This window comes from Tremella mesenterica (assembly GCF_000271645.1).
Source record: "Tremella mesenterica DSM 1558 unplaced genomic scaffold TREMEscaffold_4, whole genome shotgun sequence".
Lineage (NCBI taxonomy): Eukaryota > Fungi > Basidiomycota > Tremellomycetes > Tremellales > Tremellaceae > Tremella > Tremella mesenterica.
Window position 1 is genome coordinate 1,460,507 of NW_006711228.1, and position 23,165 is coordinate 1,483,671.

A 23,165-nucleotide genomic window follows, 5' to 3' on the forward strand; every position below is an offset into this window, starting at 1 on the left:
TGTTTGGATTTCACGTGGTTGGGGCGGATACGAGTCGTACGGTTGGCGCTGAGTGGGAGGGTTCATGTTTGGCTTCGAGTCAGCAACATAGTACTGACTGGCAAAAGTTCGGTTCACCACTGTTTCCGCCGTTTTGAGTTGAGAGAGGCTCGACCCACTCTGCTCCAAAGATGGGCAGGGTGGGTAATCCGACTTGACTTGTACCTCCTTGGAGGGCTGAACGAGTTCAGCAGCGAGCTTGGCTTTCAATAATTCTTGAAAGCGAGATGAGCTGGAAGGATAGCTAGCGGCAGGTCTGGAGAGCGGACTGAGCCATTCTGATGATTAGTAGGAGTACGTATAGAGCGAAACAAGAGGAAGCCAAGATCAGTGCAATGCCTCTCACTCCGCAGCTATTTCACAGACGGCGCAATAAAGCTCTCCATCAGGGCGCGAAATGTTTGAAGGATGTGCGAGATGCCGCCAAATCGGGGAGCGTTGTGAATTTGCAGATCAAGGAAAACTCACCGGGCTCGAAAGGTCGAACCTCCGCCATCTTTTCTTCTGATTCTTCTAATTGTGTTCCGGGGTATGGAGAAGGGGCGTCGGGGATGACACTGGTACTCGACGAAGCAACGACCGTCTGACGGTTCGTCGTCTCTGCCGCCCTGATCAGTCGATCAAAGTATGTCTCGCCGAACGCGCCCGAACAATCAGCGTTGGAAACGAGTTCGGCGGCCGTGGGCCAATAGGTCGTCTGCGGCACAGAACCGGACGCGCCGTCTGTGTTACAGGTTTGCAAAGGTAGTACGGGGTGTAAGGGGAGTGCGAAGCTTGGAAGAGGTCGAATCCTGGAAGTCGAGGATGACCCAGGACTTTGTCGAGGGATATGATGGGAGAAGGGCGGAGGAAGATTGGTTTGAGACCGGGAATGTGGATGAGCGTGAGGGAAGGGCTGTGGAGTCATGTCAGCGGTGACTCCGAGACTGTTTGAATCCAAGTCGCGTTTTCGTTCTGAGACCGAACGGGGGTAGATGTAAAGGTCAGAACGACCGAGTGAGAGAGGAGAGTGAGGAGGGAGATGAGTGTGGGACTGTCCGATCTGAACTTCTGCTAGACTGGAAAAATGATGCGGTGTACAAGACGGCAACCGACAGGGAACGGGATTGTGGAATCAAGTTTGTTACTAGTTACCTTACACCATACACCGAGAATGGACCTAGGCACCAAAGTACAACGGTGAAGACTCTAGATCTAGGAACGGCATAATCATGTGACGGGAAGATGAGTATGAGAGAGAAGACGGGAGCAGTTCATCTTGGACAACCCGACGTACCGGTTTGATACTACTTTGTGAAAGAGAAACACAAACGCACCTCGTGATCAGTCTATTCTCAACACGAAGCTTGAGTTTGAGGAGACTCGACTATCCGACCTAGGTTTGAGAAAAGATGTTTGCCGTAAGGTGCGGTAGAGTATCACTAGGCTCACAGCCTTCTTCAACATGCGTTTGGATCTGCGATCTGGGTCTGCCGACGTTTACAAACGCCGCCGAGTGAGGAATGAAGTTTTCGATGTTTCGATGGATGGAACAAACACGTGCAAAGTATCTTGTGATCTTCTGAGCCGATGTGTCGTCGGATATGAGATGGTAGAGTGCCCGGAAGCAGAGTGAGTGAGGAGAGTGCGATCGTGCGAGGTGGATGGGAGGGTGAGAGAGGGAGAGCCAAAAAAACAAACAAGTCGTATTTGCTTCTACTTAGTCTAATTCATCTTGCCGTTGCCACGTGGCGATTACTAAATCCCAACCCCACCATTTACTAATCCCACGATTATTACTTACAAGAACATTTCACTGCCTTCAAATCATCGTCTAGCAGCGATCCGAGTCTCTGTTTACGCACATACTCACCTATGATCACCCAACAGCTAAGTCACTATCTTGGGATATGACCCGTCTCCAGCAGCTAGGCGGCTAGCACCTCTTTCATGGCTGGAGAAGTATGCGACTTGGGCCAAGGAAGAAGACTAAGACCGAAGGATGTTGCTCAGGGCCCAAGCTCATCACAACTACTGGACTGGCATCAATCCCTTCAATGACCATCAGCAGCTCACACTCGCCACCCATCAAATATCCTCCTTTCCACTGACTTTCTCATTTTTGACTTTACAGTACTTACCCCAGCTGGGGGTGGATCTCGTTTACAACTCTAGTATTGATAGGACTCATGGCTCCCAGCTTCACCTTCAAATCCTCCCCTTCCCGCCCCTCAACTCTCCCGTTGGCATCCCCCAACTCCCCTTCCGTCAACTCACAACGTTCTGTCACGTCAGCCACTTCTCACCCTCCTTCACCTTCTTACTTCCCCCCAGTGAACAGAGATCCACCAAGGCAAGTCAAACCCGATGAGGCTCTCAAAACTGTCAAGGCTGTGGAAGACCTCCTGGGAGGGTGGAATGAGTACAGAATTTCCTTGGCTGCGAGCGCCAAAGCAGGTCGGAAATTGGCAGGAGCTATGAGAGGGTTGATAGGGTGTATGGACAAGACCGAAGTTCCAGGTGAGCTATCAAATCTTCCGATTGGGACCAAGTCCTCGTGTTGATAGTCTGTCCGATGCTGAGCTGACCATGTCAGCTCAAACGATACGTCCGACTGCTGCGCTTATCGAGCAGACGGCAGATGTGACGATGAAACTTGCTCGAAAGATTGACAAAGAGTATGACGAGGTCAACTCGGACGCTTCAAAATACTTCACCCTTCTCGCCGTGCGTTGCTCTCTACTTCTATAGTTGCATATGATGACCCGAGAGAAAGAAACGAGAAGTCACGAGGCGTATCTAACAGCTATCAGTAAAAGACATGATAAAGCTGGTACGTCCCTCATCCCACTTCTTCACTACACGTGAAGTAGAGATACTTCACCTGTATCGTCTTCTCTGGGATATGTATGATCTCCTTCCCATAACGACGAGTGTCAAATGCTGACGGATAAGAAAAAGCCTATCGGAAAGCCTCCAAAACCCTTTCCGATACTCCCACAGCCCACGCTGGTTTACTAGCTCTCAAAGATAATCTAGGTGGCGATATCTCGCGAGCGAACATGTACGTGTCATCCTCCGCTTGAGTCTCATTGCTGATGAACAAGTGAACACATGAGCTTGATAGGTACCAAACAATCTCTCCTCTTACTTAGATTAGCAAGCGGGGCCGGTGTACTGGCGGAAGGAATGGTCGGATGGTTCTCCGAGGGCCTGAAGGTCTCCGCGGGGGGATATAAAGATGTGATGTACTGTGAGTTCACACCTGAAATCCTCCATGATGCGTGTGACGCACCTTATCTGGTTGGGTACCTTGCGGAGCTGTAGTGCGTTCCTCAGATGGTTTGAGATAAGGAGAGGTGACTGGTGAAGTCTTTACTCATGGATAGTCAGAGCATTGGCAGATGCCAAGTGGCAAAACGATCTTCCTTCTGATCTCGACGAAAAACAAGACGAGAAACGTAGAGAAGAAATTAGGGTGATGAAAGCCAGAGTGGCGATGGGAGAGTCTGACATTGTTGGGGACATTTGGAATCCAACTCAAGACGTTCCGCAATTCATACAATCTTTCACATCACTACCTTCGACTTTGTCCCTACCTTCGAATCAATCGTTCCCTTCGACATCTTCCCCTCCTTCGACTCACTCTTTCCCGTCGGAAGCTTCGAAGGGAGGTTCCGTCACCGTCTTGACACCTTCGGTCGCATCGTCCGAAAGTCCGGGTCAAGTACAATCGTCTGTGAATGAGGAGACAATCAAAGTCCAACCTAAACTTTCTGTCGGTTCTCCGCTGATCACTCGTCCACCCGTGTACACAAAGACCACTGAATCACCCTCGTCCCCGTTGTCTTCCGGTCTGTCTGTCCGTCGACCACAGCAACCTACACAGGCGATGGACGACATCTCCTCACCTCTGGTTCCTGAAAAGGAAACCTCTCCCTCTGTCACCTCGACGAGAGTTGTGAAGTCCAATGGTCCGCCCAAACTTCCCGTCGAACCAAAAACAAAGTTGGATGTCCCTCACAACCCAGCAAGACCTCCTCAAGTGAGACACGTCTCAGCTGCCCCTGCACCGACGTACCATCCTATGCCACAAAAGATCGATCCACCAGGGAGAGCAAAGAGGCACGTATCAGATTCTCCCTATCCTTATCCTTCTATGGGACCCGATTTACCTATTCTTAGTACACCTTTACCAACCCTCGCAGTGGGACACGGGGAGGTGATTCGTAGGGCTCGGACCCCTATACGAGGATCGACTAATCCTCTGACGACGAAACAGGACGTGTCTCCGGCGGAACAAAGATCTCATTCGTTTCAGCACGAAAGTCATCAAGCGTTCCAAGTCGCCGAAGGTCAAAGGCTTCAAAGGCCGTCTATAATGCAAGATCGACATTCATGGGATAGTCAGATTGTGGTCGGAAGGACAGGAAGGAGAAGCGTCAGTATGATCGCCGCTGAGATGGAAGCGAAGTCGGCACATGATACGACTCGTCCGGATCACTTTCATCAACAGCAGCAACCTCATCAGCCTCACTATGACCGACATTGGAGCCACGATCATACCCGCCATGACTGTGGGCATGGGCAAAGGTACATGGGTGATCTAGGTCTTCCGAATCATCATCATCATGAGAGATATAACATTCGTGGAGAAAGGATAAGAATGGATCATGAAATGGAATGTGAGATTTGTAAGGAGAGGTATGAGAGGTGAGTTGGATACTTACATACTGTTCCCATTTCTTTCCATTCCACTCGCCCTTGGTTCTTGTTCGAGCTTAGCGAATCTTCACGTACGATAAGTATGGAAAGAGAGGTGGATCAGACTTACACAATCCACCGTCCTGCAAGAAACGGGAGGATTATTGAGCGATGTGACTAATAACAGTGCTCATTCATCTTCACGAAGAACCAGTATGCCACCTATACAATATCATCCTTCTAAACCACCTAGTCCAAGTGGAGAAAAAGGGATTCATGCTCCTAGACCAATGAGAGCCGTGTCGCCATACGATTGATCTTCTTCCCATCACAAATCTATCTTAAAGGCTCGGAAGGTATGTCTAGCGAAATGTGATGAATGATAGATCGAAACGAGTTGGATTGTCGAGTCTTCGATTTGTTGTAGGGAATATAATGTGGACCGCTCAGCTGAACGGGTTTGTCGGTATATTTGTTGTAGACATGATGATAGATAGATCTTACGAATGAATTTTTGATTAGACACTTTGCCCGCTTTGCGGACGGGAGAAAGTCGAGCAATCGTCTCGGAATTTCTGTGATATTAAACCTGGCTCTTTCACGCACGACACTGATATTAACTCATACGGAGAGATAGAAAATTTGAAGATGTATTCACTGGTCATTGGATGTCCATGACCTATCTATCTAGCAGACTAAGTGCTAATGCCAACTATGTTCATGTCGTTTCATTAACGCCATCGAACCATACTTCTTTCTATTGACTTGGCCTGGCGTAAATGCCTCTTCCAATTCAAGGTAAGTCATTGGTTCGAGAGAAGTATGCGGGAATAACTTCAATTCACAACCTATCAGCTGACAGGTTGATAATTCAAAATATACCGCGGGTCCGTCAGTCCGTGAGGCGTGATGCGTGGGTGAACGAAGCGACAATTGCCGAAAGGAGGATGGTGATCAAAAAAAAATAAAAATGGTGAGTTGTTGATTATGAACCATGAGCCAGAGATCATCAGATCACCAGAAGTTCCACGGCAATACTCGTATTTTTACTCTCACACGTAAAAGCCAGACATGGAAAAATGTCGCAAAGAGATTCCAGCTACGTCAGGACACATACCCGATATCTCCCGAGCGGAATCTGATTCATCGGGACATCCCGGTCTCTCCCTTGTCCCTTGTCCCTTCCCTCTTCACTGTGGTCTGGTCTCATAGCAACACTTCCACATCCCACGCTACGCCCAAAGGTGCATAGAAACAATAGCGTGATCCTTCTCAACACAAATACCAATCCGTCTTGATTTTCCTTTGATTCTCGGAGACGTCAGGACAACTCAGGAGTTCGATTAACTTTTTACTTGGCAGCGACATGTTCCGTCTCTTACCAACGGGTCCCAACGGCCAACGGACCATGTCGGTTGTCGGGTAGCTCCAAGTCTCTCTTTACTATGTTACTGACCCGGATACTTATTTCCATAACATACTGATATCTCTTGAATTTGCCCAACGCCGTCACGCCCTTCCTTGCTAAAGCAACAATATACCACCAACATCGAGTAACATTGATCCACATTAATTGTCACCTGATATATATCGCCCATCGACGATAAATACAGAGAGATCAACACAATGCCTACTTTACCTTCTTTCGATGCTTTGTTGAGATCTTTAGATCATTCAATACCTTCTCCTACTCTTTCACACCAATATTCACCTACTCGTACCACTGAATGGGGTTATCCTTCTCCTAATTTCCCTCATACGCATGAAGTGTCCCCTTCCCACTTTGACCATCATCACGCACACGATCATAATAATCATCACGGTAGACCACATTCACAATCACTTTCAAACCCTCTCCCCGTACCTGAATTAGGAGTAGGGGTAAACGATCATATCGTCAGGCCAACTTTATCAGTTATACAACCTCGTTCTTCCACATTTTCTATGATTTCTAATCATACTCCCACAACCACACCTTATTCGCCATCGACGCCATATGACCTGACTCCTACGTCCATCGGAGGGGCGAGGATGAACGAAGGAAACAATGGAAAACCAACAGAACCTTTTCGTGGAAATCGACCAAGAGCAGCTACTGCACCATCTTCAATGCTCACTCCTCCTTCTCCTGCTAGAGCACAGAGAAGTATGTCTTCAAGTGAACATTTCACGAATCGTCTAAAGGAGATTAAAGATGAAATGTGGTTGGATAAAAAAGCGAAATGGGATGCTGTGGCTCCTTTTCATTTACCTTTTGCTGCTCAAGTGGGTTGTTCTCAGTCTTTCCTTCTACCATATTGAGTATCCTCAGAGAATTTGTCTCGACCATCTCCTTTGTCTCTTGGTGACATGTCTTCCTCCCTCTCTTACCCGAAGACAAGTTGATGGGAGTCTATAAGGATATCGAACGGGATAGTTTCATTTTGGATGTTATCCAATATTTTTCATCTAAGCTCACTACAAGCATCATCGTCATACTCGTCATCCATCCACTCTATCCGTTTCCCTCACTTCTAGTCCTTCTCCCACATTCCCCACCCCATCTTTCCCTCACCCCCCGAGGACCTATTCGAGCAGTACAACAACCTCTACCATGTCCACTCTTTCCACTACGGATTCGTCAAACGTTCCGTCTACTCCACAAGCTTACGAAATCCCTTACCATCAGACCTCTCAGTCAGTCGAGGATATAGGGATTGACCAGACTGAGGAGAGTTACGAAGAATCTCCTCACACAGCTAAAATCTACACTGCGTGGAATAAAGAGTACTTTCCTCCTTCCCCTAAATTGGACATTCAGGACAAATGGTCAGGTAGTGGATGGAAGAATCAAAGCGATAATGACGGTGAGAGGAAAGGTAGAGATGAGAAGAATATGAAGGAATGGCAATTTCCGGGAGGTATGAGGATCCCTACGATTCCTCGGGTTTGATATTGTTCTCTTGATTTGTTTTCACTCTCCTGGCGAGATGGATTGGTTGGTGTCAGTGATGTGTTAGAGCGAAGTAACATTTGTGTACATGTAGTAAAAAAACCCCGACTCGTTTGTAAAATCTGTGTAAGATGTATGGATTTCATCCACCTGAGTTGTTGGCTGTCGAGTGAGGCAACTAAACTCTATCTGGTCCCCCCGGATTAAACTCAGCCGACTTTCACTAAACCTCAACAAAACTCGTTCATATACATCTCTGCCTTCTAAACCTTCATCTCATCACACCAGACAGTTCATACATTACTCGACAATCCCCACCTTGCATCCTCGTGATATATCCCAACCGATCCACAGAAGGCCCGAAAAGGAACGCGAAAGAGAGATTCGTTAGCGAGACATAGTTAAGAAAAATGGCAAATTTAGGTGTACCGGTCAAACTGTTACATGAATCTTTAGGACATGTAGTGACTGTGGAGTTGAAAACGGGAGAAGTGAGTGATTTTGTTTTCTTGTTCAAGATCTTTCACTTGAACTTGTTGATATATTCATCTGACTCAAATTTGGACATACGAAACCATTTACCTATGTACCTCGAGATGTCTTATTCTCAACCTTTTTTGAGATCACGATATCGTTGAGACCCTCTCTCATCTTTCTTACTTATCCTTGTGCTCGAGATATCTGGGTAATTTTTTACACTACGCCTCTATCTTTATCTCCGTCGGACAGGAGACCGTAGTTAGGAATCATCATTCCCTTCCTATTTCTGCTTTGCTGCTGTTTTCACCGCGATAAAACCACCTTCGTTTCTTGTGTCCCATCTGAATATCTGTCGGGACTGGCACTAAATACTTCTGTGTCGAACTTTGAGAGGGAATACTCGAACCCAGAGTGAAGCTGACGGACAGATGTATAGAGGAAAATTGATGGAAGGTGTGTTTGCCCTTATCTGAAATGTTTATCTTTCACTGACGTATTCTCCTTTCCTCACACTCACTTATAATACCTCCCCCCCAAATATTCTCACTCTCCTTCATTACAATCACCATGACCAATAAAATCTTAACGGACGATTTGGGTCATTTCTCATCGGATGAAACATCTTTCATCCCGGACATCAAATTGTGGATAATCTTCTCGATACATTGGTCAAACTACTTCTTGAATTATCATATACCAAATCACGCTTCTTCCTACAGCCGAAGATAATCTCAACATCGCTTTAAAAGATATAACCGTGACTGCTAGAGATGGAAGGGTTTCTCAAATGGACATGGTTTATATCCGAGGGTCCATGGTGAGTTTTGCTGTTCCCATTATTTTCGATCGCATTCCCCCATTACTCAATTCACGAAAATTTTGAGTCTTTACAAAACCCTCGTGATGCCGTGAAAGTGCAGATACCTTTGGTTTGTCTTCAAGGATAGACTCGCACAGAGGATGGCACGAAAAGGCATCATCAGATGGGACAATGTGTAACGTTCAGATCCGATTTGTCATCGTCCCTGATCTTCTATCCAGTGCACCCATGTGAGTTTTCATTTGGATCTATCTTTTCATGAACACCCACTCCATTTCTTTCATAATCAACCAGCTTCTGTTCTCTTCAGCGTCACGGAACATACCTCTACCTGTCTTCCACATACTTTTCTTCTACTCACCCTAATACCTCTTACCTCATACTTTTCGGATCCCGCCCTACCTCTCAGAATTGCCTTCTCGCTCTCGCTTTCTTCATGCTGCGTTCCATCTGCAGTCACGGCGATATGACACGAGAAGAGAGACTCACTGAAATCAGGTTCAAACGTGTTGGTCCTAATGCCATGCGTGGAAGAGGTATCGGTGCCGCTCGTGGACGTGCGACCATCCAACGAGGTGAGTTTTAAGGTTACTGCGTTCCTGCGTAGATGGTAGCTGACGTGAAAAGCGAATGCCAGGAGAGGTACGACACGTACGAACCAAGGTGTTCGTCGGTGATCTTGCTCCATGGGATAGGTTTCTTAGTCTGCATGTTGATGTGTGCATGAGACTTAATTGCGAGGAAAGGGAATGAAGGAAATGGGGGAAGGTTGCGATCGAGCAAATGAGATAAGTTATCCTGTTTCAGTTTTCGTGCAACTCGCATGCATCTTCCGTCAAGATATCTGAAGATCTCTCTTCTGGGGTGACGTTGTTTGTGCACATACTGTATTTGGCACTTGAGACATACCAGTACACACATTGTCATTCTCAAACTCGATCGTTTCTCAATGAAGACGAACAGACATAGACAACCAGACAAAAAACCATCAATCCGTCATGCATACGAAACGTCATCATAAGAAACCTACTCATCCTCATTACCCTCTACACAAAAAACTCCATCCTCTTCTGACCAATCTCCTCTTATACGAGATTATATCCTCCGGCATAAGATATCATCTCCTAATCTACCGAATCCAACTTTCTCACTTCCCCTCTCAAAGCCTCCAACACCCTCTTAGCACTCTCATTACCAGGTTGTAACCTTAAAACCTCTTTGACATCAGATTCAGCATCTCTCCATCTCTTCAATCCAGCTCTAGCCAAAGCTCGTTGATAATAAGCCTTTGCGTTGTTCTTATCTTTGGAAAGTATGTATCCACAATCTGATTCTGCCCTACCGTACGCTTTTAGGTAATTCAATGCTACGGCTCTATTGGTGTAATAAACGGTTTTCTTTGGATCGAGGGAAAGGGCGTGAGTGTAATGTACTATGGCTTCACAATATGATAATTCTGCTTCTGGGTCTAGACGATTTGGAGAGTTTATTGCTAGAGATACTTTTGTGTTACCCTAACGAATGTCAGCCTACACTTCCCTGATTCTTGTCTTTCTTTTTCAAGTCGATCTACCATTGCTCGCTTTTTGATGTCAAAGGAAAAGAGAAGGGTTTATGAGAATGAAAACATGAATGTGAGGCGGTATTTGTGCAAGCCTCAATATGTGAGACACCTCTTATGAAGTAAATGAAGTCTGAAGATCTTTAGATAGAGGTGACAAATTCACATCCCCGAGTGATATTATAGGAGAGGGAGGGAGACCTAGGATATTGAAACTTACCATGCTTTTCTCCCTCATTGCTAACTCTTCACCCCATTTGTCCATACATTCCGTCCACTGATTATTCTCTTCTGTAAAATCCCGACGTAATAGACAAACAGCACACATTTGTCTGTATAGCGCGACAGGATGTATACGCTCGAGTTCGTCAACATCGGAAACGTATTCTGGGTAAGCAAATGGGGATGAGACGGAAGCGATAGAGTAGAGCAACTGACCATCAGTATCATCCCTTCAACATTTCTGTGAACGGCGCTGACTTGCTCAACGGGTGACAACATGCCCTCATCGCTGGCAGAGAAAAGTCAACCCACACCCACTCACCTGGACAAAATGTCGAAAAGTCAAGACGATAGCTAGATTCCTTTCCCGCGCTTCCTCATCTGTCCACGTTCGAGGTAAATGACATGTCTTAGCCTTCTTATCTCCTTTCTCCTTCTTTCCTCCATTTGATATCCCCAACACGGGCCGTCTCCTTCCTCCTTTCCCCTTGATCTTCAGCAACTTTCTAGGTCCGACTCTGGTCGCACCTGTCTGTGGCGGACTATCCCCTGCATCATCGTCCTCGTCTTGTTCCACTGGGAACACCACATCCTCGAATGCCACCGGATCACTAGTACATGGTCCATATCTAGCTTCAACAGCAGGATCTGAAGCTCCCATCTCTTTCAACCTCCACCGAAGATGTTCCTCAACAGCCAAGACGTCTGTCATTTGAGGATGAGCGAAGAGGGCTGGAGGCTTAGTGACTTTTTGCTTTTTAGTTCTCACAAACCCCTTTCCTTCCGGTACTTTCTCTAATTGAGGAGGTTTACTCATGGTGGCTGCGGTAGCATGTCGTATTTCCGCATCTGCTTGAGATTCTAACGTACCTGCCCAACCATCTCTTGCTGTCGTCTGTACCAGCTCGAAGGGCAGATGAGACATAGGGCCCAAACGAGTGTCAACATCTTGAGTGAAGCAATCTAGACATGCGGTCAATTGACATAAACACATAGCATGGTCATCATCGTCGGCAGGTTGACCATGATTCCATGCGAGAGAGTGAAAACAGATTCCCGAGTTGCAATTGTAAGGTGATGAGCGGGAGTGAACAGGGTCGGAGGATAGATCTGCGGCGTGGTTTGGGAGGAGATGGGAGCCTGAGAGACGGTGTTCCAATTCGGCATATAAAAGATCGAGCATTTGAGCTTGGAAGAGAGCATCAACATGGGGTCCTCCATGAACGATTGATTTTCGAAGAAAGCTGGGTGTACACTGTGAGAGAATTAACTCGATGATCATGGTGGGAAGTGTGCGAGTGAAGAGGAGATGAAACGCTTCGGCCCTCATAATCAGCATCTGTCCTTAGAGCTTTCGACAGCTCCAGTCCATGTTCTTCGGATGTGCGAATATGCCCACTCTTCAGAGAGTCATGACTGTACACAAAGATGTGAGATATGGAGACACTTGCTGTACTCACCAGCACTGTTCTACCCAACAATCGAACTCCATCCTCAACACCCTACGCAAATCCTCGACAAACTGATCCATCTGCTCGTTCGACATCTTCACAGAGCGTACCTCCACATGCCGACCTCTGGGAGGATACTTCGTCTTCGAAGGACAAGATGGAGCACCTCTATCCTTTCCATTACCACCCTGGTCGTCAGGTTCGAGGTACTGATGTCGGGAGATGATCTGCATCATCGGAAGCAGTGGAGGAGGCACGGGCTTCTGACCATCGGGATGAGCCGAGGAGAAGGATGAGGCATTTCCGAGGGAAGTGCTAAGGTTGGAGTCTATAAGTGGGTGGAGGGAACGAGATCGAGAGGCTAGCCGCTCGGTCAGGGCGTGTAGGGTGGCATTGGACTTGACAGCGGAGGGAAGGGAGGAGGGGTTCATCAGGAGATTGGAGGTTAAAGGCAAAGCAGGAAGGCTGGGATGGATAGGTGAAGAGTTGTTTCAAGATACTATATATCCTAAAGGTGTGAGAAGCTGTGGGTAGGATAGGAAACAAGCAAGGCAAGTAGAGAATTCGGTAGGAACAATAGTAAATAGTACTTTCTTTCGTAGGGACGAGGAGAGGAATGGGAAGGAGCTTATCACTCAGACGCTACTTATGCCACGTCATTCATCTTGCCATCACTCAACATCCACCCGACTTTACCTAATCGAAAGAAAACAAGGTCGCATCCAAAAGTCAACAGCATGGTCTACAACGGAGGTGAGCGTCTACTGATATCGTTTCCGAGGACGACATTGACCCCTTAGACGAAGTCTCAGCGCTTGTCGTCGATTTCGGAACTCATACCACACGCGCTGGCTATGCTGGTGAAGATTGTCCCCGTGTTGTGTGTTCATCATACTATGGATACACCGAGAGCTCCACATCGACCACCACGAACGGAAATGGAGATGCTCATGTACCAGTGGACGGTGATGGTGATGTGTCCATGAATGGGAATGGCGAAACAGGGGTGGAATCAGGCGGTAGCAAGGGCAAGAGAAAGTATTATGTAGGGGATGATGGGGTCAACGTTTGGAGAGCGGGGATGGAAGTGGACAGTTTTATGGAAGATGGCATGGGTAGGTCATATTGTTCTTCTTCACAACCATTTTGAGAAATCTCACGTCTCATCACTCCTTGCTGAAGTCTGACTCACGTGGGTATAACCCAAGAGTGAGAGATACCAAGAGGTGATACAGAGTACACTCCAGCAGTGCTAATGTCAGTCCGTGATCTTGAACCAGCATCTGCTCTCCTACACCATATCTTACACAATCGTCTTGGGGTTGACCCGACCGAACATCCCCTCATGCTCACTGAACCCGCTTGGAACACTCCTCAATCTAGAGAAATGCTCGCTCAGATGGTGTTTGAAGGCGAACAAATGCCCGCTATGTATTTTGGTTCATCAGGAGTATTGTCGGCGTGAGTTGTTCCTTAACCGGACTTATGTTTCGTCGATTGATGATTTTAGGTTTGCAGCTGGAAGACCAACAGCTTTAGTTTTGGATGTCGGTCACGCGACGAGCAGCGCTGTACCGGTTGTTGATGGATACGCTCTTCGTGCTGGTATGTTTTATCTTTCTCAGTTTTATTTCTCTCCCAGTGCCAAAAATGTCTCACGTCACGCCCTATAGCCTGCAAGTCTCTCTTAACTTCTTCCATGGTAGTTTGTTTGTCGGTAAATGTGGCTGATGCGCTCGGATTGATTCTTACTCACAGGTACAATGCGACAACCTCTCGCCGGTGAACTTCTCCTTTCCCAGATCCGAGGTCATTTTGCAGCACCTTCCTTGACACGAACTTTCGCTCTCTCACTCACCCCACGACATCTAATCGCCAAGCGTGATCCTTGTGATCCAGGTATACAACCCCGTCCGCTTCTCCGAGACGACAGAGCATTACACACCACCCCATCATGGCGTGCTTGGGCGGAGAACCAAGTGGTAGAACAATGGCTTGGAGCTTGTGGAGAAATGATCAATAACAAAGGTTTTGATTTCCAAACTGCCAGAGAACTGCCTCAACAATTGTACGAATTCCCAGATGGCTACAGTCAAATGTTTGGAGAAGAAAGATATCGATTCACGGAACTGCTCTCCGATCCGAAAAATTATTTCAACCAAGCAAGTTGATCTCACCATGATATGTGTTGGAGAAACTGATGAGATAGATGATCGAACCACCAGCTTCGTTGAGAGTTACTCCAACGGGAATCCATTCCCATTCGGTGAAAGATGCTGTTTCGCTCTCTCAATTGGTACATGATTCTATCATGGCGTGTGATGTGGATGTGCGGGCGCCATTATTGCAGAATATCGTGGTGGTGGGAAATACGAGTTTGATAAAGGGTTTGACGGAAAGGTTAGATGTGGAATTGGCTGCTTTGCTTCCTAGTGTGAGTTAAGATTTAGTCTTCGTTCCCATGGGATCCCCCACTCCCAAGCTGGATGGGGAACACCTTCGGCTCTGATTCACTGTAAATGATGGGCTTGCTTTCTGAGGTAGCTGACGTATCCTTTCGACCTAACTCGTTGTGGGGACAGAAGGAGTTTGTCAGAGAGCAAGGTGAGGGGGCGAGGGAGGAGAGGAAAGAAGAATAGATGAGTCAAGAGATTACCACTGATATCCAGCAAAAAATCAAGATCCACTCCCCCGCAATCCCCTTCGAACGAAAATACGCTCCATGGGTCGGCGGATCTGTACTCGCATCGTTGGGCACATTCCACCAACTCTGGGTCACCAAAGATGAATGGCAGGAACATGGCATGGCCATCATAAACCAACGTGAGCTTATGTCCTATCTTTCTATGGCTTCGACCACGCCCGCGCGAGATGATCAAGGAAGACGCTGATGACATAGGGTGCAAGTAATCACTAACAGTACATATCCTCGAGCGTGCCGATGCATATAGTATGACTCATATTCATCCTCCCGCGCTTTTTTATTTGTTATCTGTCGACCGCTTTCTGAAATTCACCGGGTAGAAATGGCGTGATGGACAACTTACAAAATGGTTTGGTTCCCAAAGAGGTCCACAATGAACGAGAGGCTCGGTGACGGCATCCTGTACATGAGGCTACGATGATCCCCAAGGGTTCTCATGGATCAATTCGTGATCTTCGCGCGACCCAGGAACAGTTTCCGTGCTCATCCCTACATGTGTCCCGGAACTTTGTTTCGCTCCTGCTCCGCCGTCACTTGATCGAAGTCCCCACCAATCTCTCCAATTCTGACTCACATCCGACGGGCTGTGCTCTGCAGGGTCACTGCGTCCCGGGTCTTCTTCAGGTGTCAACCCCCAATAGCTGTCATGGGCGTACAATGGGATGCCGCTTTCCCTCGAGACAGGTCTCATCGAGGGGATTGGCCAGCCCTTTTGCCCAAGCTTTCTTCGTAACCTGGTGTTCTCGCTCCAGAGTTTTTCCAGCGTCGCGATGTCCGAGCTTGGGATAGGGAGATCAGAGGTTATCCGTCGCTTCACCAATGGGTTCTGGAATGCATCTGAACGAGGACTGCTTGTGCGAGTTGGTGGCATAGATCGATAGTGTCGACCTACAGCTTGAACGGTTTCCGAGACTCCATTGCCCTCATAGGTCAATCCAGCAACACTGTATGCTCGTGCAAGTGGTGGTCCAAGGACATCTGGGGCGCCAGTTTGGGTAGCGACAGCAGCATGCCACTGTGAGGGAAGACCTCGAATTGTTGGCAGACCGTTTCCGTGACTGGCGCTAGAGTTCGTCTGCTTGTAGCTCATGTGATACTAACTCTTGTAGACGGTAGGAGTATCATGGAGGAGGATTCCAGTTCGTGGCTGATATATGTGTTTGAGACCCGATACTGTGCACACATAGCGAGTCAATCGATATAGACCAAATTCTCAAAAGATGACGAAATGCGGTGCTCGGTCCGAGCGTCCTTCCTGGGAAAAGAGATAGATTATAAGAAGGACCTCTTGGCTGGTTCCGTTTCGAGATCTTCCTTTCTATTCGACGTACGACGTGGGATATATGATTGTAGAGGATGAATGAGCAGCGTGAGAAATGACCATTTTTGGAACGGGCTTCGTTTTTGAGATAAGAAGGTTTTGGAAGTATGACGCGCGATAGAGTAATCGGTAGAGTGGATGACCTCGATGGTTAGATGGAGACAGGTTGGATCTAGAACGTTGATTCGTTGGTCTGGACTTTCCAAGAAAAGAAGTCGAGGGAAATGTGAGATGTTTGGTGGGAATGGATCTTGATTGAGGTTCAGAAGCGAGGTTCAAAAAGGTGGGAAGGAATGAGAGGGCGATCATCGGCCGAAGTGAAGGAGATGAAAGTTGGGTTGGATATTTCGATCGATGAGACTTTGAGAAAGACAATATGGAGGCCTAGACTTGTCGAGTTCGAGAGAAGTGGTAATAAACCTTTTGATCAGCTATACGTGTCAACATCAAAATTTGATATTTATCAAAGAGAAGGCTCATGAGCAATGATGCAACAAAAAGGGGAACACCTACGTACATGGCTTATCTTCCAGTTCATAATCAAACACGTACTTCCCCACCTTGCTTCATACTCTCGGTCTCGAGTTCGGTCTCGGACGGTGATTGATCAGACCCCACTTCCTTTCTCATACCACGTAACATGAGTCGAAATTTTCGTTGAACGTAATGATGACCTCTGATTTCATGTAATAACCGACGTTGGTCTTCTTGTTTTATGACTGAAGGTGTGAGGATGCGGAGGGCTTCGCAAATGTAAGATCTGTCATTAGTCATTTTCATATTGTCTTCGCTGAAACTATTTGGATATTGTGTTTGCTCAAACTAATCCGCATCTCTTTAACCAATTTCTCTGAGATTGAACTCGAAGACGGACCTTTGAAAGATATTATAGAGAGAAGGTATTCACAAGAAGACGGAGGATGACTGGGGAAATGATTCAAAGAATACGAAAGTACGAAAATATGAAGAAACTCACGAAACAGTAGTATCCCTAATCCCACCTTCTTGAGCTATATCCTGACAACTGTAACCCTCTTTAAACTTCCGTAGCGCCTGTTCTTTCGCAAAACTCAATTCTACCACTCTTTCCTCCACTTCACCCTCCCCAGGCTCATCATCCGTCGTCTGGGCCTTGACGACCCTGCTGATCGGTCTATTGAGATCGAAAGCCACTTTACTCAAATCCAAAGATTTCCCATTCTTCTCTGCTAACTCGCTCAATTCAGTGACAATATTGTACGAAGCCCATACGTCGTTGGCAGCATAATCAATCTGTTCTGCGTTCAGAGTAGCTGACCAATCGCCCTTTCTCGTATCTGCAGGTTTAGGGAGTTCGTGCGATAAGTAAGCTCGTGTGAGGTTTGCAAGACTTATGAGTGTTCCTCCTGGACCTGTACCGATTGGGTCGGCGCGGCGGGCCAAGTGGGAGAGATCAAGGATGGAGCAAAGGGGTTTAGATTTGAATTGAGTGGGAAAATCACGGAGAAGCTTCTTGCAATCGCCATTTATAGCCACTCCGACTTTGTATTTCTTTTCGTCACAGATGAGATCTACGATGCTCTTTGGTAAACCTAACGACTGATCAGCCATTTCTTACGGGAAACTGTCGTCCTTTCCTGCTCTCCACTTTTCACTTCCCATATAATTCCCATTTTCATGGTCCGCGAATTTCTGGCCATTTTCTCCAGTCTGTAAACTTACAAGGATAGGAGTGACGTCTGATGAGGCATGGGAGAGAGTGAATATCCACTCACGTTTCATGTCTTTCAAATGAATCACCAAAATAATCCTATCATCACAGACCTGAACCACAGCCGTTTGTCCTTGTTCAAACTTGACCTTCCATCCATCGCCCTCTTTAACCCAAGTTTTGACCTGTCCCGGCCATTCCAAGTCAAACCCCACCACTTCGCCCCTGAGACAAGGCACCAGGTCATCTGCCTCTTCATCCGACAGTGTATAGACCACCTGAGGAGTCCGACCGTTCTTAGCGGAATATGTCGAATAGTGAAACGTCGGCAGGTTCTCTAAATCTCTCGCGGTCTTCGGGGGGATTATCGGTGATGGCAGCTCATTCAGCTCAGCCTTCATCTTACCTTTTATCTTTGATTTCAAGATCGTGGATTTGGTCTTGAGCGACGGGGTAGCTCGCGATTTGGGTAGTGGAGCGGGTGCGGCTTTAGGCATTGGAGCTGATTTAGAGGCGTGAGGTAGAACTGGATGACGAGAAGGTCCAGCGAGAAATTCCAATTCTTCAGCTATGAAAGCGGTATCCTCCTCTGTTCTTTTAAACTCTGAAGGTACTATCCTTTCACGTTTCCAAACTTGTTTTATCTGACCTCGCCCTTCCTCTTTTCCATGGGAATCAAAAGGACTGCAGGAAATCTCGTCATCCGGTATAGATTGTACCTCGGTCTTGAGCGATTCTTGAGTTTCCGCAATGATCAGACTTTCATCATCTTTGATCATTTTCGAAGAAGTAGAAGTCGTAGAATGCGTAGCAAGGAATCTCGGTCGATTAGTTGTAGGAAGAGGAGCAGATTTAGACCTCATATACTGAACGAAGAAGGGATGAACAGGCTGATGTGGTTTGAACGTGGACTTGGTGTTTGGATACGTATTATGTATTGTACGTGATATTGAGTAAGAGGCGATTCCCATTGGTTTCGATACGAGGGCCACTTTCGATGACGGAGGATGAGGAGAGGAGAGGGGGTGGTGCGGGGAAGGGGAAGAATGTATAGATATAGGTGAGGAATTTCTTGGTGTTTCACATCTGGCAGTATGGTAGGATGTCGTACTAGGTGAACCTGGAATTGATGTTTTGTCATTTATACCGAAATCCTCGTTAGGCGAAGTCAAGGTGGAGGGAACGAAAGATGAAACAGGTTTCGTAGTAGGAACACGAGTGATAGAAGAATCTGGTATGTTATCTGAGAGTGGAACCAGAGGAGTGGAACGTGTAGTAGTAGTGAAGACGGATTTACCGACCCATGGTCGAACGAGATCTTGAAGTTGTTTGTCGATCATTTGAACCGGTTGAGGTTTTGTGACTTTGATCAGATTTCTGACAGTTTTGGATGACATTTCTGATTTGGAGAGAGAAAGGTTATTGTTGTTGGTGTGAGGTGACATTAGGTATTTTGATGGGAAATCTAATGTAACTTGAAGTTGGGAGAAGAAGAGAGGTCTGTGCGCGAAGTAAGTAGTGCAGTTTGGCTTTTTGTATGTGAAACTGACCATCACTCCTCTGGTATATCCGGTTGCGCGGTTGCGACTTTTTGTGTCCTTATTTTGGACCAACTGACCATGGCGACCCAAAGATCGGAGACAAACGACAAGCAAATACAAGATGAGCAAGGTTGAGTATGCAGAAATGATGCAAATAGATATGGCCGACAGTGCACTGCTCATGTATCAAAAAACAACTGAAGATTTCATCTCAGCAGCCACTCGTGTACCTCCTGAAAAGATCGATACTCGTACAATTCCTTCCACCTTTAATCCTCGTAAAGATCTTGCTCACTTTCCTCCCCCATCTCACTCTCCTGATTACTCCCCTCTTCCCTATCAACCTCCATAATCTCATCTCCTTCCTTCTCCTTCCCTACACCCTCCAACAATTTCACCCACGACACCTCCAACCTCTCCCTCTGTCCCTCTTTCACCTCTCTCTTCGCTCTCTCATACTCTTCATTAGCCTCCCTCGCCTTCTCTCGGGCCAACATGATCCTGACATATGTCAAAGTCGCTTCTACCCTTTGCTCATCCGTCTTACACCATCCTCTATACGCTTCATAAACCGTCTGAAGATCTCTCATCACTTGATTGTCCGTCTTCTTGGACACTTTATGAATCTTACTCAAGGCCAATACGAAGTACTCTGATCTAGGTCGATAAGTGTTGACCGCATGATTGAAGACGCTCATGTAATCATCTCCTCCCCACCTTTCCCGAGTTTCATCCTCGAAAGCCGCAACGAGTCGATCGCAAAGTAGATGATGGTGTACCAGAGGCAGATGAGAGAGACGCATTGTATCTCTGAACACTTTCTTCAACAGATGTTGAAATTCGTGTGAAGGTAGAACGGATTGTTCCCAGAGTAGCCATTGAGCATATACAGAGTAAACGTCATTTTGTACTTGGATACTCGCTTCTGTCCCGGATATGGTAGGAGCGGATATGCATTTGATAGCTTCCCTACAGGCCTTTCGAATGATGGAAGGATCTGACCCGTGTGATGTCTCTAGTGCGATATGACGTTTCTGCAGACTGGCATCGGAGGCATGAATGGAAGCATAGGTGCGAGAGAGTTGTAGCAGCTCTTCAGGTGGTAGGAGAGAACGGTTATCGGTGTGGTTCTTGACAATCGCACCAAACGAGGTGGTGTCATTATTGATGTCATTAGGATGCGTAAGAGATGATGGATCGAGCATGAGATCGAGATGTTGGCTGAGAAGCGAAGCGGGCGGTCGAAGGGATGGTTTTGTCAAATGTGACAGAATAGAGAGAAAGAAAGTGCGCTGATAGTCAGTACGCGGCCCACCGAAGCTATGTGAATTGGGTTGGTGGGGGTGCACATACCAGTTCTGTCTCTTGTAGATGTTCCTTAATCTGCTCTATCACCCAATCACCTGAAACAGCCAACCAGGAAGTAGCCCCTTTCCTTTTTTTTGTCTCATTCAAAATCTCTTTACCAACTTTACCCAACGCTTCAACCAGCTCAACACCTTCCAACTCATTCTGTACGGAATCGTACGGTCTATCGAAGAGCGGTGAAGTGATCACCATCATCCTCGCTCTTGCTGCCAACTCTCCTGTACCAACTGAAACACGACCAAGTTCCTCATATACCACCCCTAAAGCTTTCTTTCTCAATGGACTGGGGTAAGTTCTGAGCAGAACGAGGAGAGTGTGCCGGAATGAAAGTCCGTCACCTTCTTGTCCATCTTTGGTATTCGCTGGAATAGCTTCTAATGCCGAAGTGAGAGCATGGACGACCAATTGACCATTTAGAATAGCTTTCCTTGCGTCTTCCCCTTCTGGTCCGAAGGCTCCTTCGCCACCTACCAAAGCGGAATCATCAATATTTGTAGATGAAGTAGGGGCATCTTTCAGACCGAGAAGTTTCCAACGTCGACGTAATGCTTCTACCCAGCCATGTTCGAGTTTGATGTATTCTCTCCATAAGTCGCGGGATTGAGGAAGGAGACGAAGACCTAGGAGGAGTGTGGTACGAGCTTGGGAGACTCCCTCGAGGGAGAACGATGAAGAGGAGGAGGCGGGGTCATTAGGATCGGAGGAGGATGTTGGTTTGTTAGACGAAGTGATGGAAGGGAAGGGGGAGTTAGGATGAAGGTGATGATAAGATGAGAGGAGATAGAGAGTGGGAGACAGTGGATGTTGTTGAAGCGCACTGCGAGGTCAGCCTTTCCATCCTTCGATCCTTATTATTATTTGCACGACAAAGACAGTTATACCTGCAAATACGACGACATGATGGAGTGTGAGAGACAAAAGCGGATGTGGGGGGATGCAAAGTAACTCACTTATTTAATCCCTTAGCTACAACCTTCCTCATCCCTTCCCTACTTGCATATTCGATATATGCAAGCCATACGGCCAGATCGGAAGGAAATTTCACAGTGGCTCTTTTTAATATATATAATGTTCTTCGCGGTAGAGAATAAGTCGAAATACTTGGAGGAGGAGGATTTCTGTCGTATTCTTAATCATCAGCTTCGATCTTCTTCCAATCAACCGAAATTCATATTCCTTATTCACCCGTGTCATATCTTACGTCTTCTAAGACGTTCATCCACTTCTCTCTTTCACGGACCCGCATAAGATCATCGTAAATCCACTTCTGGAATATAAGGACAGACCCCAAGTAATCACAGATTTCAGCAAGGTGAGAAGATGAGAATGTAGGTGGATAGATCCTATATACTTTCAATAGCTTCAAGTAAGGAGGGGGAAAGGAAAAAGAGGTCATGAACTCACTTAATCTCTTCCATCGTATCCGTCTCAAAACTTCCAAATTGATCTCATACTCTGCATACCGGAAATAATCTTCTTTTCTAGTTTTACGTCTTATCAAAGCGGTCTCAAAAGTAGTTCTCCTTCTTGTGATTTCATCAATTTCGTTCTGCCCGTCAGACACTTTCACCAAATTGCGGTTGAAACATACCTTGGAGAATAATCCTTTTTCGTGTAGATCTTTAAGTTCGGGAAGGGTGGATTCAAGTTGATATTGTACTTTGTCCATTGTGCGAGTACAATACTAGTGATGTTGCTGGTAAACCTACCAACTGTCAACTGTCAACTTTTCAAGTGAAAGAAGGGGTACGGAGTTTGTTCGGATCTCCGTTTCCCCCTCTACGTCATCGACCTCTCTATCAAATATGCATAGTTCATTTCTCTTTGCATTTCCGCCCGTTATTCGAGGACTGTCGTGCGAGTTGATCTCCTTCAATTTACAAATTGAGCTCAAGAAGGTTCGTGAGACAGCGAGTAAATCAAAATGTCACTCAGAGGTCTTTACCTACCCACCCTTCGTACACCCTTCCCCTGTTCTGTCCGTACATCCCTCTTTCGTCCTGCCCACTTTTCAACCTCCCCTTTCCCTCCTCTCCCCTATACTGGCAGAGCTGTATACCGAAATCATGACGCTTTCCGCACATCCAGATCTACGTACCGAGACAACTTTCTCAAATCGACCTTCAGAATCTCTAATGGGTCAATCGCTAAATCGACTTTTGGGGCACACAAAGCTTTTCAACCGATCAAGTCGTCAGTCCGTCATAACAGTACATACACATTCAAACCTACAATCCGAAGTCACAGTAATCTATACGCACTGGTATTTGGATCTGGAATCATGATCTATTCCCTCACCAAACCTTCCTCTATAATCCAATGTGACACTCATCCCGTGCCTACTCCCGGTACT

The 23,165-nt window shown here is 46.7% G+C and overlaps 7 protein-coding genes across 7 annotated transcripts; 4 read left to right on the top strand and 3 right to left on the bottom strand.

Moving 5' to 3' along the window:
• Positions 1 to 542: 542 nt before the first annotated feature.
• TREMEDRAFT_56833 (uncharacterized protein) lies at positions 543 to 1,678 on the top strand. Its single transcript, XM_007003972.1, has 2 exons — positions 543 to 934; positions 1,356 to 1,678. Exons 1-2 carry the CDS (start codon positions 844 to 846, stop codon positions 1,451 to 1,453), a joined length of 189 nt encoding a protein of 62 aa, XP_007004034.1. The 5' UTR covers positions 543 to 843; the 3' UTR covers positions 1,454 to 1,678.
• Positions 1,679 to 6,213: 4,535 nt separating this feature from the next.
• Positions 6,214 to 7,816, top strand: TREMEDRAFT_73750 (uncharacterized protein). The gene is made up of 2 exons (XM_007004316.1): positions 6,214 to 6,987; positions 7,187 to 7,816. The coding sequence occupies exons 1-2, from the start codon at positions 6,349 to 6,351 to the stop codon at positions 7,652 to 7,654; spliced, it is 1,107 nt and encodes a 368-aa protein (XP_007004378.1). The 5' UTR covers positions 6,214 to 6,348; the 3' UTR covers positions 7,655 to 7,816.
• A 216-nt stretch (positions 7,817 to 8,032) lies between these two features.
• Positions 8,033 to 9,799, top strand: TREMEDRAFT_38820 (uncharacterized protein). Its single transcript, XM_007003898.1, has 6 exons — positions 8,033 to 8,145; positions 8,563 to 8,587; positions 8,854 to 8,951; positions 9,141 to 9,184; positions 9,453 to 9,529; positions 9,582 to 9,799. Exons 1-6 carry the CDS (start codon positions 8,065 to 8,067, stop codon positions 9,629 to 9,631), a joined length of 375 nt encoding a protein of 124 aa, XP_007003960.1. The 5' UTR covers positions 8,033 to 8,064; the 3' UTR covers positions 9,632 to 9,799.
• A 279-nt stretch (positions 9,800 to 10,078) lies between these two features.
• Positions 10,079 to 12,421, bottom strand: TREMEDRAFT_68525 (uncharacterized protein; the record flags this gene model as incomplete). The annotated part of the gene is made up of 4 exons (XM_007004252.1): positions 10,079 to 10,422; positions 10,732 to 10,948; positions 11,060 to 12,062; positions 12,198 to 12,421. 4 exons carry the CDS (start codon positions 12,419 to 12,421, stop codon positions 10,079 to 10,081), a joined length of 1,788 nt encoding a protein of 595 aa, XP_007004314.1.
• Positions 12,422 to 12,921: 500 nt separating this feature from the next.
• On the top strand, positions 12,922 to 15,098 carry TREMEDRAFT_71542 (uncharacterized protein; the record flags this gene model as incomplete). The annotated part of the gene is made up of 8 exons (XM_007004317.1): positions 12,922 to 12,941; positions 12,989 to 13,303; positions 13,451 to 13,649; positions 13,699 to 13,793; positions 13,947 to 14,350; positions 14,398 to 14,622; positions 14,858 to 15,011; positions 15,088 to 15,098. The coding sequence occupies exons 1-8, from the start codon at positions 12,926 to 12,928 to the stop codon at positions 15,096 to 15,098; spliced, it is 1,419 nt and encodes a 472-aa protein (XP_007004379.1). The 5' UTR covers positions 12,922 to 12,925.
• On the bottom strand, positions 15,073 to 15,799 carry TREMEDRAFT_56837 (uncharacterized protein; the record flags this gene model as incomplete). Its single annotated transcript, XM_007003973.1, has 1 exon — positions 15,073 to 15,799. A coding segment is annotated over one exon (495 nt), but the record flags the coding sequence as incomplete, so codon positions are not given.
• A 4,965-nt stretch (positions 15,800 to 20,764) lies between these two features.
• Positions 20,765 to 22,481, bottom strand: TREMEDRAFT_29550 (uncharacterized protein; the record flags this gene model as incomplete). The annotated part of the gene is made up of 4 exons (XM_007003773.1): positions 20,765 to 21,629; positions 21,763 to 21,940; positions 22,217 to 22,361; positions 22,404 to 22,481. 4 exons carry the CDS (start codon positions 22,479 to 22,481, stop codon positions 20,765 to 20,767), a joined length of 1,266 nt encoding a protein of 421 aa, XP_007003835.1.
• Between the last annotated feature and the right edge of the window lie 684 nt (positions 22,482 to 23,165).

Coding starts and splice junctions, on each gene's coding strand:
- TREMEDRAFT_73750 (XM_007004316.1), top strand. CDS start 6,349: ATGCCTACTTTACCTTCTTTCGATGCTTTGTTGAGATCTTTAGATCAT. Junction 6,988..7,186: donor ATTTACCTTTTGCTGCTCAA/GTGGGTTGTTCT, acceptor GCTCACTACAAG/CATCATCGTCATACTCGTCA.
- TREMEDRAFT_56833 (XM_007003972.1), top strand. CDS start 844: ATGACCCAGGACTTTGTCGAGGGATATGATGGGAGAAGGGCGGAGGAA. Junction 935..1,355: donor GGATGAGCGTGAGGGAAGGG/CTGTGGAGTCAT, acceptor ACACAAACGCAC/CTCGTGATCAGTCTATTCTC.
- TREMEDRAFT_38820 (XM_007003898.1), top strand. CDS start 8,065: ATGGCAAATTTAGGTGTACCGGTCAAACTGTTACATGAATCTTTAGGA. Junction 8,588..8,853: donor TAGAGGAAAATTGATGGAAG/GTGTGTTTGCCC, acceptor TTCTTCCTACAG/CCGAAGATAATCTCAACATC. Junction 9,185..9,452: donor CTTCTATCCAGTGCACCCAT/GTGAGTTTTCAT, acceptor CACTGAAATCAG/GTTCAAACGTGTTGGTCCTA.